The following is a 15,864-nucleotide window of genomic DNA, read 5'->3' on the forward strand; positions in this document are numbered from 1 at the left end:
CTGAAATTTCTTTTAAAGAAGTATTTTTTGAAGAAAAAAAAACCCTCAATTCCTAGGGTGCTGGTGAGTTTGCAAGCGTGTAGGTGCATGAGTTTTTGCACTATGGGGACAGCGGGCGCACACGCTTCAGTGGACCCATTTGTCAGAGTAGTACTCCGTCTAGGGTTTCCATTTCCGCTTGGGCCTGCCGGGCGCCGCCGCTGATCCCGTCTCCACTCTCCCCGACTCCACCAAAACCACCACGCCGATGCTCCTCCGTTCTGGGCGGCGCCTGGCCGCCCAGGAAGAACCGGGGCGGACGGCCCCGCCGAGGAGGAGAAGCAGGGCAAGGTCGGACCGGCTCGCCGGCATCCCTGATGAGATCCTGCAGCAGGAGATCCTGCCCCGCCTCCTGGCCAAGTCCGTGCTCCGCTTCCGCGCCGTCTGCCGGTCCTGGCGCAGCCTCGCGTCCGACCCCACCTTCCTCCTCGACCACCGCCGCCGCCAGCCGGCGCTTCCCCTGATTAGGTCCTGCCGGATCGCCGCCCGCGGCCTAGAATCCGGCCTCAACACCATCCACCTCCGGTCCGCGAAGCTTGGCCCCTCTTTCCAGTTCCCATTCCGCGGCTATTTCGGCATCGCCGCCTCCTGCGACGGCCTTTTCGTCGTCGGCAGCTACATCATCTGCAATCCGGCCACGCGCGAGTGGGCTGCCATCCGGCAGGACAGGAAGCCCATAGAGAATCTCTTCGCCCTCTTCCGGCACCAACCTTCAGGGGAGTTCCGCGTCATGTACTGGAAAAACAACTCTATGGAGTTGATCTGTCGGCAGGAGTATTACGTCCTCACGGTGGGAACCAACAATTCATGGCTCGTCGATTGTCCGTTAACCGAGGTTTTGGCCGAGGAACCATCCATCTTTGGCGCGCCGGTCCTCCTCAATGGCAGCCTGCACATACACTGGAGGAGACGGTCAGGTGTTCGCTACCACAGGATACGGGTGTTCGACTCAGTGGCAGAGACGTCGCGGCAGATGAGTCCGCCGCCTGTGAACCCCCGCCATGTCATGCACTTGCTTGACCTCGGTGGCAAGCTTGCTGCGTCCACCAGCAAGGATGGCATGACTGGGATGTCCATTTTTGTGCTTCAGGATCCTGAGCACGATGTCTGGGCGTTCCAGTACCAGATCAAACTGCCTGTGATGGAAATCAGGCGCTTTCAGGAGCAAGGTGATTGGTTGGCGAAGGTTGTCTCCGAGGAGGGGGACGTGCTTGTCAGCTGCTATGGCCATCTCCTGCAATATGACAAGAAGGGTAATTTGGTACGTAAGTTCAAGTATGATGATGACATGCCGGTAGTCATTCCTCACAGGTTCAAAGAGAGTCTTATCCAGCATACATTTTTCCAAAAGACAAAGAAGAAGAATTGATTCGTACTCACTCCTGGATAGCTGATTTCGCGCCATGTTAAATCTAAGTAAGTTTTTTATGCTACTTCTAAATTATAACTAGCATGATGTCCGTGCAATTATGCGGGAAACGCCTTTAATCATCTTTAATTTATTATTTATGCATTATCATGTTATTTTTAAGAACACAAGCTCAGAAATGAATATGCATGCCACTCATATTTGCTATTTGATTATTAGATCGGTACGTAGAATTAAAGCTGAGATTAAAAGCTACCTAATGTAGTTGGGAAGAATCTTTTATGTGGTATAATTACGCAAAATTAGTCTTTGGATCGTTAAGTGGCTGGTCATTTGCACATGATATTGATATATTAATATGCATAACTAATAGAAGCCCACAATTTTCTGAATATGTTATATAGCGGGGCTGCATGGTCATCTGTATTGAACCTACATTTTTTTTTGCGTGTGTATGATATCAGACCACCACACGGGAATAAAGTTCAGAATAGGAGCCGGCCGATTGTTTATACGTCATATATATATATATATATATATATATATATATATATATATATATATATATATATATATATATATATAGGATCAGTATACGTAGATAAAGATCGCACTACCGGGTCAATTGTTGGTTTGCGTATTATGCGATTCATCATCGTACGTGTTATACTATATATCAATATACGGAGTTAAGGTACATATCATGGGTTCTTGGACTTAAACCTCAATTATGTATTGAATGAGTATAAGGTTATAAATATTACTTGTATCTGCCAATAATATTTAATTTAAGGTCCAAAAGATTGATTATCTGATCATGTTAAATACAGTTGGCAATCTACCATTTGAGGTTCATCATAATAAGGACCTACCAGATCAGATGTCTAATGGTCTTTAGGTGTAGTTATGGAATTTATCGGTCGTGACCTACTTTGGTATAGTTATGAAGATTTATCAGCTATGTTCAAGAGCATTCATTGATGATCCATTGGTTATGATATGTGTGATTTTAGATAATCTTGTAGGTACAATAATGATGACTATCGACTATCCTAACTTTGTAAAAACTCTACGCACACTTAATAAGTTTGCAGTGTGTTTTGACTGAGTTGTTATCTTTATTTATTTGTTAGTAGCACAATTTGAACCTATGTCATTGTGCTGCTAACCAATAATGTCTTTTTGTGTGTATTTATGAAGATCTATGGGTTTCCCTGCAAAAAAAAAGTCTATGGGCTGTAAGCTTATAAATATTTATTATTATGATTTATCAATTGCCGTCTGTTCAGGATAATGGTGAGGGAGTCCGAAAACATTGACCAGATGGATCTTAAATATTACTAAGAATTTTCTCTTTTTTTCATGCAAGAACTTTCTGTCGTATGATTTACTCTCTTTTACTGAGATTTATGCTTGTCATCTAATTATAGAAGGAGCCAATAGTGGACAGCCATTGGTGTGGGACAAAACCTGATGGTCCATTACAACAATAAAGTCGATTTATTGCAACTTTCTTGCTTGGCAATTGGAAATATCAAAACTTTGAAATTGACTTTCATCAATGCAGTATAGATAATGGATATATATTAACTGTTCATTTTGTATCATCTGATTTTCATCGTACCGCTGAGGTCTACCTATCCCCATATACACTGATTCATATCAGCCAGAAAATTGATACATTCAGTATATGTTGTCGCAAATTCATAGGATTTTTTTATTGAAGACACGCATCTGTTTGTGATTACGGACACATCTACCTTTTATTCATATAAGCAAACGATGGTATATTTTGTGTTTTGCACATTCAGAATTTCTGTCAGTTATCTCGCCATTCATGATGTGTGAAGCTAACCTTAGCTATGTTAAATATAAGGTGAAGCTTTCACTGAATTGTTATGTGGGAACACTTGGATAACCAGGTGCACTATTATAGTTTATAAACAAGGTGGTTGTTCAGTCCATACTCTACGGTGCAAGTAATTTGTAAGACTGACAAATTCGATGGATTATTTCTGTTACCATTAATCTGAGGCTCTTGCGCAGTTGATGCCTCTTTTTCTTCAGCTCCTTAAATGTAGATAGACCAAAAAAATGGAATAAAGGGTTAGGAATAGAAAATGGTACCACAACCTGTGTCCCACTCCTACGGTTCAGCTGTTTGGTTTAGGGTGGGCAGCAGTGTGAACTCTTATTCGAGCCGTCTATTCAATCCCACTGTTGAGATGCTCAGTTGACTATTTTATTGATATTTGAATGTTGGATTAGTGTTATGCTACTTATTTCGGTTGTTTAAATTGGTACTACAACCTCAGTGAAATATCCTCCCACTGTATGAATATCTTGCTTTATGCTTACCCCTGCATAGACCTAAACTGTCCATGGATATAAAGTTGACTTCATGGCTTTTAAGCTTCAACGCATTCATCTTGTTTAACTTAGTGAACTTGATTCTTACCCTGGCTCTATTTTGCTTCTTTCAGGCGATGCTGGAGTACCTCAATCGGTGCACCTATGTCCAGGAGATGAGAAGATTAATCTTTATGTTCACCTGCCCCAACTTGCTTGCAACAAAAGGCTTTGTTGTTGTTCTGTTGTTCTTGTTGTTGTTATTGTTCACCTGTCCAGTTTATCAACTCATGTGAAAAGTTGAGGCACAGATGATGTTGTTGTACTTAATTTGTCGCGCCTATGTTTAGGTGTCCGCTGCTATACCTATGCTGAACTGTCCTGTTCGCCTAGAGCAACTTGCCCGGGACAAAATGTTTTGTTGTTCACCTCCTGTTTATCAACTTATTATGTGAAAAGGTTTAGGCACTGCCATGCTATGATCCTGTTTTGCCATATATGTGTTATGCGTTTGTTTATCAGCCTATGTTACTAGGGTTCTGGTGTATGTTGCCTCAAGTGAAAAGTAATTGGGGGTGATTTACAGAGAAATTGAAAAAAAGGTTTACGGCAGAACAAGAGAGGGATACAAGCACAGAGAGGAGCTAGGGGAGAGATGGGACAGTTCTCTTCTGCCGGTTCCAAAACGAAAAGGACAGTACTAGCCCTCTGTTCTGTGAGATGAACATGCTTGTCTTGTATACTCCTCTTGCCTGCATGCAGTACACTAGCAGTAATATTCCACCACACCCAGCCATTGACGTTTGATTCTTGGAATTGAGTTGTTAGGATTGCTTATTTATAGAAGGAGCCATTAGTGGGCAGCCATTGATGTGGCACGAAACCTGCAAAACCATTATAACAATAAAGTCAATTTATTGCTAGTTTCTTGTTTGGAAACATTAGAAATATCAAAACTTTCAATTTGATTTTGGATTTTCTTCAAATAAATTTCATTAACGCAGTCTAGATAATGGATAGTGTCTGTTAAATTTTTATCTTCTGATTTTAATCGTACCACTGAGGCCTACCAATCCCCATATACTCTGATTCATGTCAGCAAGAACATTGATACATTCAGTATATTCTGTTTCCATTTTGTACAGAATTATTTTTCTTTTGATGGAAGACACACATCTGTTTGTGATTACAGACACGTCTACATTTTATTCATAATCAATTGTTTATATCGTTTGTGCTTTGCACATTCAAATTTTTTACAGCTAAGTTGTGTATACTGTTCATGATGTGTGAAGATAACCTTAGCTATGTTAAATAGCAGGTGAAGCTTTCATTGAATTGTTATGTGGGAACACGTAGATCACCAGGTGCACTATTTACTAAAGAGAGGGAGGCCCGAGGGCAGCGGCGCTCTGGCGATGGTCGCGGTCGAGAGAAACGACGCATGGGGGGTCGTGCAGCTTGCCGGTGCCTCACCCGTGCACCGGGCAAGCAAGCTCATGCGAGAATTTTTCTAAACGCGAGCCCTCAGCTCGCCCAGACAACCTTTTCCGGTCAGCTTCTCTCCCCTCTTTCTCCTCTGCGCTTAGAATTGTTTTATTGCCGTTCATATTCTAGACTGAATTCTGATGAGGTTTCTGCTAGTTAGATTAAATTCTAGCCAAGACTAAACTGTAGCCAGAGGAAGGCAGGATTCTACTTGTTTGGTCTAAAAAAGTGGGATTTACTTGTTTGATTAGATATTAAGTCAGATTTTGGGTGGCTTTAGATACAGTCTGTTAGTTGCAAAAAGATGTGTGCTTGCGCATGAGAAAATGATGCTACATGTTACTGTATCATATATGAATATTGACTAGGCTGGTGATGAAGAAATTTTATGTTCTGTGATGTGTGACATGAACTTCCTTTACTCTGAAATCCTGCAGGCCCAGCGTGGCAATTGCATGGGATACCCAAAGGTACAATCTCTTTCTGGTGGCTCTCTGAAGCATAGCAAACTGAAGATTCTATTCAGTGTTCATCCTTTAATCCATCGTGTAGAATTATTACATGGAGCTGTACCAACTGAGATGCAGTTCGAAAGGACCTTCCTTCTGCTAATTTATAAAGTCCTGTTAGTCAGTCGGTCATGAACCCCAATTCTATGTTGATGGTAAAGTACAGGCTGACGTATGCTATGAGCATGATTGGTTTGCTGCCAAAAATTGGCATGCCAATGTTTGGCATTGTGCCAAATATTGGCAACTACTTGGTTGGCTACAAGTTGTTTTGCCTCTCTCACATAAAGTTGCCAATAGTTGGCAAATCTCGGTATTGCCAATAGTTGGCAGTGCCAACATTTGGCAAGCCAAATATTGGTAGCAAACCAATTATGCTCTATATCTTTTGAATTGTGTGTTGGATCCAGTAGTGTATACTAAAGTACCTCGTTAAATCTTGTGGGATCCAATTATCCATAGTATTAATTCTCTACTTTCCTTTGGTCAAGTTATTTTCCTTAGTCATAATGTCTTTCTATGTGTATATGTGTAAGTGAAGTTAGCATTATAATGCTTAATGTTTCCTTTCGGTAACTTAGCTTTTAAAGTGCTCGATGCTTGGTGCCCATTCATGTACCAGATTGATATTGTAATGTGCGACAATGTGCTCGCATTTAAACTTGCTAATATATTCGTTTACTAAACATGACATGTGCAGATCTGAGGATGAAGTTTAGCTAAAGAATTGAAGAAGTTCAAGGTCCTTTTTCTCCCTCTTGTTAACCTTTGTCCTCTCATTTTGATGCTATAAACATGACTACATGAGGGAGAGAAGAGCATACGACGAAGTTAGATGAGATTTCCAGTGAAAAGCATTCTTTCTTTTGTTTACCTACATATCTTCATTGCACGATTGATTCTTTTTCTCGGTATGTTAGGAATCTAAATACTCCATTATAGGAAGCTTGAAACTACACTTTTCTTATAGTGAGTTATGTGTGGTGGTTTCGGGGTTACAGATGCCACAAGGCTTGCCTAACAAAGGTTCCCTGAAAAGGAATGGTTTGACAAAAAAGGGTGGTTCTTTCTTCCTTTAACTGTTTCGATCCTGTTCTTTTTATGCCAAAAGGAATGCTAATGCTTATGTTTTAATATTTGCAAGATAAACAATTGTAGGTTTTAGAGCAAATTTTAGGATAAACATTTTCACTATTTGTATTCCTGGTTTGAACATATGCCAGAATCATATCTACTCTTGAAAAATCTTTGTATGTATATGCAGTTGTCTTGGGATGGGCTATGATTCTATTTTAGTGTCTTAGTTTACAGATTTCTCCTAAGAATCTTGATATCCACTATATTAGTATTAGTATAGATTTGTAATTTTTCCTTGGGAATCTATATATCCAGTCAAGCTTGAATAGGCTATATTTTTTTTACTCGGTCATGGCGTTGGCACTCGGCCGAGGACATGGCAACAGGTCAAGAGTTCATGTTCTTTCTGTACATTTTTGCATGCTTTGCTCTCCAAGTGCAGAACACTTTTCCACGCCCCATCGATGACGATCTTCCTGTATGATCATTTTCATTTGTGCTCCCTATTTTCCTTGCTCCACTAATAAGAATGAAGCCATCAATTAACTGTTGACTGTAATTGCAGGGGCAGCTCTTTTAGCACCACACAAGTTATTCTGAAAGGTCATTAAGCTTATTGTAATGTCAACTTCTGTAAAGGTGCTTGTCCTATTTACAGTACGTTTCCTTTGACAAATCAACACAAGTGTACAAATTCATTTGAATGGATTTGCAGGGTATTTTCATTAGCAATGCCACAAGGCATCAGAAAGCACAAGTAGCGAGAACATTTAGTTCAGTTTTAATATCATAGTTCTACTCATCCTAAATTGTGTTAAATTAATCTGCTATAGTATGGTGATAACAGAGGGGCACTTTTTTTAAAAATTGTTTATTTGTTCCAATTATATAGGGCCCTCCGCAAGGATATTGATTTCATCAGGTGGAGATGTTTAGTTGGAGAAATATTGTTTGTCAGTTTCTTAGTGCGTGCCTAACTGTTTTCCCCTTTTTACATTGCTTCATTTCTATAGGATTTCTTGAAATATAATAACTTGCTTCAGCAATTGTAGAATGATCATGGTTTCTTTGCATTCTCAACTTTCATACGATTAACAATTTCAAGGCTATCCTGGGTAAGAAACAGCCATCATTGGCATTAGCCAATGCATTTGCGTTAAATGACCTGCTGGGTGAGTGCAACTTTGTTCTTCTTTAGTGGGTGTTTGTATTTTCCAAAAAGAAGTTGGTGCACCTCATAGTTGTTTCGTAGCATGAATATTATGTCTAGATTTTGCTTTATAATACAGAACTAAGTAGTTCACTATGTCAGTTGGCTATGTGTGGCTTCATAGTTTATAACTTTAGCTACAAGCCTACAATCATTAGTACCGTACAGTTATTTTTTATGGACAAAACAGGGTAGAGCTCTAACGACTACTCTCAAGCTGTCCACGAAAGCCTACAGCCGGGATTATCTTTTAAGTTGATTCCGTATCTTTGAACAGCGGATTCTGATTCTATTAGAGATGTTTCAATGCATTTTTTATCAGTTACGCTACTACATTTTACTACTGATTTGAGCTGCCATATTCCCAGATAGTGATTATCTAAATTATTGACATCCACTCAAATAAGCACACAAGAATTGTATGAAAGGAAACCACTCATCTTTTTAATAAGAAGTTAGAAATGCAAATGCAGTTGACCAATGTTTAGCGTAATAACAATGTTCAGGTCGCACATGCATACCAGAACACTCAGGTGTGGTCTTAGAAATGACAACTACTTTCATGTTAGTAATTTCTTCTATTTGATAGATTCCACGACCCTGCTTTCCTACCTCCGGTCATTCAATTTATCATTATATCCACCATATTTTTATGCTCTGCATTCCTAATCTGCCGGTCACAAGAAACTGTAGTATAATGTCAGGTCGCACATTCTTTTTGTTTCATGGTTCAGTGGAGGTGAGCAGCAACACTAAGGTTCAGTATAATGTCAGCTGATTGCAACATCCTAAGTTATTTGATCAAAGTTTTTCATCTGGAAGCTTGAATATCTTTTGGCTTTCAGTACACATCTATTCTGATTTGTGCATAAGGAAGCTCACAAAGTTTGTGTCCATCTTTTTGGTAGTACCATATCGCTTGCATATTTTATCAGACTGGTCATAGTCACGAAGATCAGACTGATCATATTTGGTAGAGAAGATCATAAGAAGCTTTTATATCATATATTTTTGTGTTTTTTCTGCAGGAAAAGGTACCATGGGTTGATGGTTTTGGATCCAATTACTATATGATGTAATTGACTGCTATTCCTAAGAACTGCTCCTGGACATAGTGCTCTATGTTATCATGTCTTGCATACTATTGTGCTGCTTGTCTGTATAGTTACTCGGATCTTACATTTCAATTTTGTATTTTTGTTGATGCAAGTGTGTTCTTCCTACTATAAAACAACATGGATTTCTATAAATTAAATTGTACATATTGTGGAAGAATATCCTGTGTATGTCTATATTCATGTTCATGCCTACTATAAAACAAATATTCTTCATTGCCTATGCTTTTTTTCCTTGTTAATGATGATAATGCATCTCTCCATCTTATTAATTCCTTCTTCATTCACTTGAAATATTGCCTAACCTTTTTTTGTGTACTTGGTGTAGCAGCCTGACCTATGGTGAAACTGAAGGTGCTTAGCATGGTCCGGTATGCCTTTCTTAGTTTCTCTTGATTTCTGTTTTTGTTTTTGTTTTGTTTCATATTAAACCGATTGTATTTGTACATATTGGAGAGGTTATTCCTCGTGTGAAGTTACTATATTTTTCCAGTTCCAAAACACTTTCCTCAGATTTTGATATTTCTCTGTTTGTAGGGTGCAGCTTCCTTTATGGTCTACTACTTTACATGAGAAAACATTTTTCTGGAAGGAGCTGCTGACAGGGCTACCTTAACAACAAACTGGATGGAGCCTCATCCCCTTTAGTCCCGGTTGGAGCCACCAACCGGGACTAAAGCCTCAACCCCTTTAGTCCCGGTTGGCGGCTCGAACCGGGACTAAAGGTCTAATCTTTAGTCCCAGTTTGAGACACCAACCGGGACTAAAGGGTGAAGGTCCCATTTGAACCGGGACTAATGCCTGCCCGGCGCACTAGTCGCTCGAACCGGAACTAATGCCTGCCCGGCGCACTAGTCACTCGAACCGAGATTAATGCTCATATTAGTCCCAGTTCGTAATGCAACTAGGACTAATGTGTCGATTGAGCTTCAACCAATGCCCTGTTTTCTACTAGTGGTAGGAGGGAGGAGGGAGGGAGGGAGGAGGGAGAGAGAAGGGAGGATGGTGACCGGAGGCGGACGGAGGGAAGGAGGGAGGGAGGAGAGAGAGGAGGAGGGCAGCCGGCCGAGGAGGGAGGAGGGAGGAAGGAGAGAGCGGGAGAAGGGAGGCGGCTTACCGACAAGGAGGCGGCGATGGCGGCGGAAATGTGCCGGAGCAGTGCGGGCACGGGCTGGGGGAGGGCTGTCGGAGCAGTGCGGGGGCAGGCTGCCGACGAGGGTGGGAGAGAGAGTGGAGATGGAGAGTGAGGAGGGGAGACTGAGAGGTCGGGTGCGGAGGACGATGATAGCCTGGGCTTATTAGTAGCGCGTGTTTTGTCCCAACGCTATTGCTAAAGTCAGTAGCTGTAGTGCAGGTCCAGTATCCCTGGCGGGCCATAACAGCAGCGCGGTTTGCCATAACGCGCTACTACTAAGAACCTACTAGTAGCGCCTCTTTTTAAACCGCGCTGCCGCTAAGGTTATGTGTATAAGCTTCTCCCTAGTAGTGACTATCAGCGTGACAATGAGATCTGGTATGCTACGGATAACCGAAATCATGTTCCCAGCCAAATGTGATGTTATAAACAGGTCTGGATGAGAAGAATATGTATATAAATATAGACTAGTGATTCTATATCATATGTGGTTCAAGTATCAGGAAATAAGAATTCAAACATAGAAGAAATTTTTGGAACACCACAAAGAAAAACTTAATAATTCTTCGTTTCGAAAAACATGTGCTGAATAAGACTCTTTGAGCCTATGATGAATGACCACCGGCATGTCATCATCAAACTTGAAGTTGGCAACCAAATTGCCCCATTTGTCACAATGCAATAGTTGTCCATAGGAACTGAGAAGCATGTCTCCCTCCTTGGACACAACCTTCGCAAACCAACCCCACTGCTTCTGGAAACGCCTAAGATCCATCACCGGCGGCTTAATCCGGTGGTGAAATGCCCGGACGTCAGGCTCACTGCTCTCCAACGTGAATATGCTCATCTCACCCTCGTCGCCCTCCCTCGTGCACACGGCAAGCTTGCTTCCCATGCATGTCAAGCAAGTGCGTAACATGGTAGGGGTACAAAGGCGGCAGGGTCATCTCCCAGAACGTCTCCGTCATGGTGTCAAACACCACTATCTGGTGGTGGTGAAAACCTGATATGTGCAAGGTGCCATTGACTAGTCCCTAGCATATCTCCCCGGTTAACGAACAATGGACATGCCTCGAGTTGTCGGCTCCCACGGTGAGGACGTGGTACTCAAGTGGACGGTTCGCACGCCGATCCATTGAAGGGAGGTTTTTTCCAATACAGCACGCGGTACTCCCCTGAAGGTTGGTGCTGGAAGAGGCCGACGACGTTGTCCACACGGAGCTTAGGGTTCATGCTGAGGGGCGCCATTACCGTGTCGCCGGGTTGCAGATGTAGTGACTGGCGAAGAAGAGGCCGTCGCAGGATGCTCGGATGGTGAAGCCGGAACCAAAGTGTTTGGCGAACCCGAAGACTGGCCGGATCTCGTCGTCTTGGAGGTTGAGGAGTGCTTCGAGGCGGGGATGCTTGACATCGCCATCGTCGGCTCGGTAGGAGCTGATTACGACAAGCTTTGGCTGGCGGCGGTGGTGGTCCAGGAAGAACGCGGGGTCGGAGGCGAGGAGGCGCCATAGCCGGTAGATGTCGTGGCAAAGGAGGACGGACTTGGCCGGGAGGCGGACGAGGATCTCCTGCAGGATATCTTCGGGGAAGCCGGTGAGTCGGTCCGGGCCTGCCTTGCTTCGTCTTCACGGCACGGTCGCCCGTCCGGCTTTATCCTGGTTGGCTACGCGCAGCCTGGATCGGAGCAGCATATGTGAGGGTTCCGATGAAGCGAGTGGCGGCGTGGTGAGTGCTTGAAGTCGAAGGGAACGGTGGCAGCGGTGTGGCGACTGGCATTGACGAAGACCAACAGGAAACGCAGTACGGCAAACTCTCTACTAGTACTGGTACTACATTTTCCTTGAGCAACGTACTGGTACTACATAAGTTTCCCTAAAAAATAGAAAAGCTATAGAATTACACGCTACACAGAGGCATCGACGAGGCCCAAATAGTACGGCTCAGCCCAATCCTCCATATTTAATTTAAGAGAAATAATATGGATCCGCGGGAGTATTAGCAAATGTGTCCATCTTGAAAATTACATGGCCTCATTGTGTATCACTTTTTTGGGTATTAATGACGTGCCAATCTTGGAAGTCTTAGCATGCCGTGAGGCTTTGGCGCTGGCTATGGATTCGGACATCTCATGGGTCCTGGTATCTTTGAAATGCGCCACAGTGATTAAGGATATTGATGCGAATGAAGGAGGAAGACATGTAGCTACTGTTTAGGAGATCCGTACTAGCAAATTTAAAATTTGGAGTGTGATTTTATGTGTGGAGAAGGTCTTGAAATTTTGAGGTTAATAGTATAGCTAAAATTTCTTTATCTCTAGGTGCAGGAAGACATGTGTGGTTCCTTCAACCATGATGTTTTAACGATTACGTTGAACTTCTAAAAAAAGCATTATACCCCTAAAAGAGCAAATGTGTTCGTGCAACGGAAAAAGGAAAAAAATTCTCAGCATGTTCATAGTGTTTGGGTATAGCAAGGACAATATGGCGTGACCGAGACGGATCCTACCTTTGGTCTTCAGTGCTAGTAATCTAGGGCATTACTGGTCCCGCCTTGTTAGAAGCCCGGCTCTTGCCTGCAGATAGGCTTTGTCTTTGGCTCAAGACTTAAGCATGCAACATCTTCAGATTACGTCAGATTTCAAACAGGTGGTTAACCATATTCTACAAGGCGCCGGAGGAAACTATAGTAATATATATCAAAGAGATTTTAGAAACTACCAAAGTGTTTAATTCATGTAATTTCACTTTTGAAGCTCATAGGCTAGCTAGGTCCGATGTTTCTCTCCCCCAAGGGCCGCACTTTCTGGTTGAGCTCTCGCTATGACCCAATTGCTTTTCCTGTAAACATTGTTATCAATCAATAAAGCCTATTCTCTTCGAGTCCCGTGGCCCATGTCAATGCATTGAAGGGTCGATCAGTCGAGTTCGAATCCCACTCCCGTGTCAGTGCACATCTCATATGGGTGACAGACAAAAAAATCGGCAATGCAGGTACGGACGGAAAAAACAACAATGCAGTTACGGACGGAAAAAACAACAATGCGGTTATGGACGAAAAAAATCTGGCACAAGCAAACCTCCCTTTTGTTATAGGTAGGTATATATAGGTATAGAAACAACACATATGTCTGTGCATTACAAATAGCAGAAGTAAGGGCCAGTTCTTTTGTGGCTTTTGGCAGCTTATTGCCAAATTAAGCTAGAAGCCCAAAAGAACTCATTTTGAGAGTTGAGCTTAACTTATTTCCATAGACATCTTCTTCACAATGGAAAAAAGCTGGGGTAAGGGCAGCTTCGCGCAGCGGTCACTTAAAACACGAAGGGGTATATTTGTTTGTTCTCAACGTTCACACATATTACAGCCAAACTACCCCCACGTCTACCCACGACCCTGCCCTCACCTGTCCCGCGAGAGAACAGAGAGCCCGCTATCCCGCTAGGGTTTCCAGGGCACCACCGCTACCGCTCACTGACCTCCATGGTCTTCCCCGGCACCAACGAACGGAGGCTAAACCCACCCCGGCTGCCCCAGTCCCTCCGGCATCGTCGTCACCCGCGACGCTCGAAGCTCCGCCTCCGTAGGCGCCCTCTAGTCACCGCCGAAGCCACCCCTCTGGCCTCTAAGCATCCTCCCCGTTATCTCTGCTCCTCTGCCTGTCCGACCACCGGAACGACCTCCGGCGAGGTCGCCTTCTTCCATGCATCTCCATCAAGCCCACATCGGACACCTGCTGAGCCAGCTCCGGTGTTGCCTAGTTCGCGTGCAAGGTGTTCGGGCTACTGTCACCAGATGTATGATAAAATAAGCTAAAACGACAAAACTAAAAGAATTGGATGGCTTATTTTCACGGCGGCTTCTCTGAGGCTTATTTCTATCGCAGCTTATGCATAAGCTACACTACACTTCAAAAGAACTGGCCCTAATTGGCATTTCCACCAAAATATCCACCAACACGGTACGATGGAGGCCCACACAGAGTTCTAGCACAAATGCATATCAGCCGCCATAATAGATCGTGAAAATAAGCCTTAACACCAATGATAAGGAATCCTGAAATCTACTCCTCCTACTTGATTTGTTGGGTCTATCTCACAAATCTTAGCAACTAAGGTAGACATTGAGTGAAGAGAATGAATCATGCCCAAAACTAAGGTAGACACAAGGGTGAAGAAACATAGCACTACATGATTACAAACGTGATAGGCACAAGGGCGACGAAACATAACATGATTGTCACACAGAGCTTGGTAAACACAACAGATGAACATATAGATTAATCTTTCCACCGCAGCAGAGACCTCCTAAACAGACAATTTAAGTATTTCACCATTGTCTGGAAGCAGCAAATAGAGCCAGAGTAAGAGTCAGGAACTAAAATAGATCAATTCAGGGAACTGAAGCTCAAACTCATACAGCTTAAAGCACGATAGGTACACGAACAGCGGAAAGAAATTTTACTGAGGCTGCAGTATAATTGCAAACAACGATACTAAATATACCTATGCCTAACAACACTACCCAACATGTATTCAAATATCAACAAAATAACTGAAACAAAGGTGGCCTCAAATTGCTCAGGAGCCTCAGCATAAAGAGTAATGGAACTAATTCATGCAAATTTCTACTAAAGTTTGCATTGAACAGGTTTGCTATGTGTGGACTATGTAGTTGATTTCGGAAATACGGCATAACTTCTTCCCATGCAAATCCAGTTATTCTCATTATGTCAGCCAACTCATTTCTGGCAAGTGTTCGCGGTTGTGTGCTCCAGACCTGCCTCCGCCTGGGTGGTGTTCCCTTCGGCATCATTCTTTGGTCTGGGTGCTTGTACTGGAGATGTGTGGCCAGCGTTGTTCGTCTTGGTGGCGGACACGATGGTGTGTGCGGGAAGATGTGGTCCTATGCAGGTTCTATGGCTTGTGGCGGCAGATCCGGCAACTCTCCCCGACTTCACCGGATGGACGAAATGGTTCTAGGGCTGAGGAGCATGGGGATGGACCCCAGTCGACGCTCCATAGCGACAATGACCTCGAGTTACGATGGGTCTCTTAATCGACTCAGAAAGCCAATTCGGCGATAGTGTGACCTCAGTTCATATGATGTTAGCTTCATGTGTCTCCGGCGTTCGTCTCGGCGGTGATAGTGGGCGGTTTCAGGTGTTGGGCTTCGTGTGCTCAGGGACTCCCAGGGGCTTGATTGCAATTTTCATTATTTTGTGAGGGTGTTTTTTGCACTTGTGTTGGGACTTATGTCCTCTCGTGTTCTGTGTTTATTTCCGTGTGTGGGTTATGTACTCCTTTATTTGTTGATATGATGAAGCATGCAGTACTCTGAAGAAAAAACCAACTCGTTTCTCTTGTAGCTCTCTATTCAAGAGGTTTAAAAAGGTTTTCGAAGGTAGCCACTATCAGCATGATGATGAGATTTGGTATGCTAAGGATAACAGAAATCATGTTCCCACCCAAATGCGATATTATAAACAAGTCTAGATCAGAAGAATATCTATACAAATATCAATTACCGATTCCATCATATGTAGTTTAAGTATCAGGAAATAAAATAATCATAAGTAA

At 43.0% G+C, this 15,864-nt stretch overlaps 1 protein-coding gene and 1 pseudogene across 1 annotated transcript; one reads left to right on the forward strand and one right to left on the reverse strand.

Moving 5' to 3' along the window:
* Window positions 1–247: 247 nt before the first annotated feature.
* Window positions 248–1,408, forward strand: LOC147983215 (F-box protein At5g10340-like). The gene has a single exon (XM_087539463.1). The coding sequence runs from the start codon at window positions 248–250 to the stop codon at window positions 1,406–1,408; it is 1,161 nt and encodes a 386-aa protein (XP_087395589.1).
* Window positions 1,409–10,805: 9,397 nt separating this feature from the next.
* On the reverse strand, window positions 10,806–11,982 carry LOC147983216 (putative F-box/kelch-repeat protein At1g13200; annotated as a pseudogene).
* Between the last annotated feature and the right edge of the window lie 3,882 nt (window positions 11,983–15,864).

The sequence above is a fragment of the Triticum urartu genome, chromosome 2A (genome assembly GCF_056163025.1).
Source record: "Triticum urartu cultivar PI428250 chromosome 2A, HENAU_Tu73, whole genome shotgun sequence".
Lineage (NCBI taxonomy): Eukaryota > Viridiplantae > Streptophyta > Magnoliopsida > Poales > Poaceae > Triticum > Triticum urartu.

What these genes read in the sequence shown, in the direction of transcription:
- LOC147983215 (XM_087539463.1), top strand. Translation starts at nt 248, where the DNA reads ATGCTCCTCCGTTCTGGGCGGCGCCTGGCCGCCCAGGAAGAACCGGGG.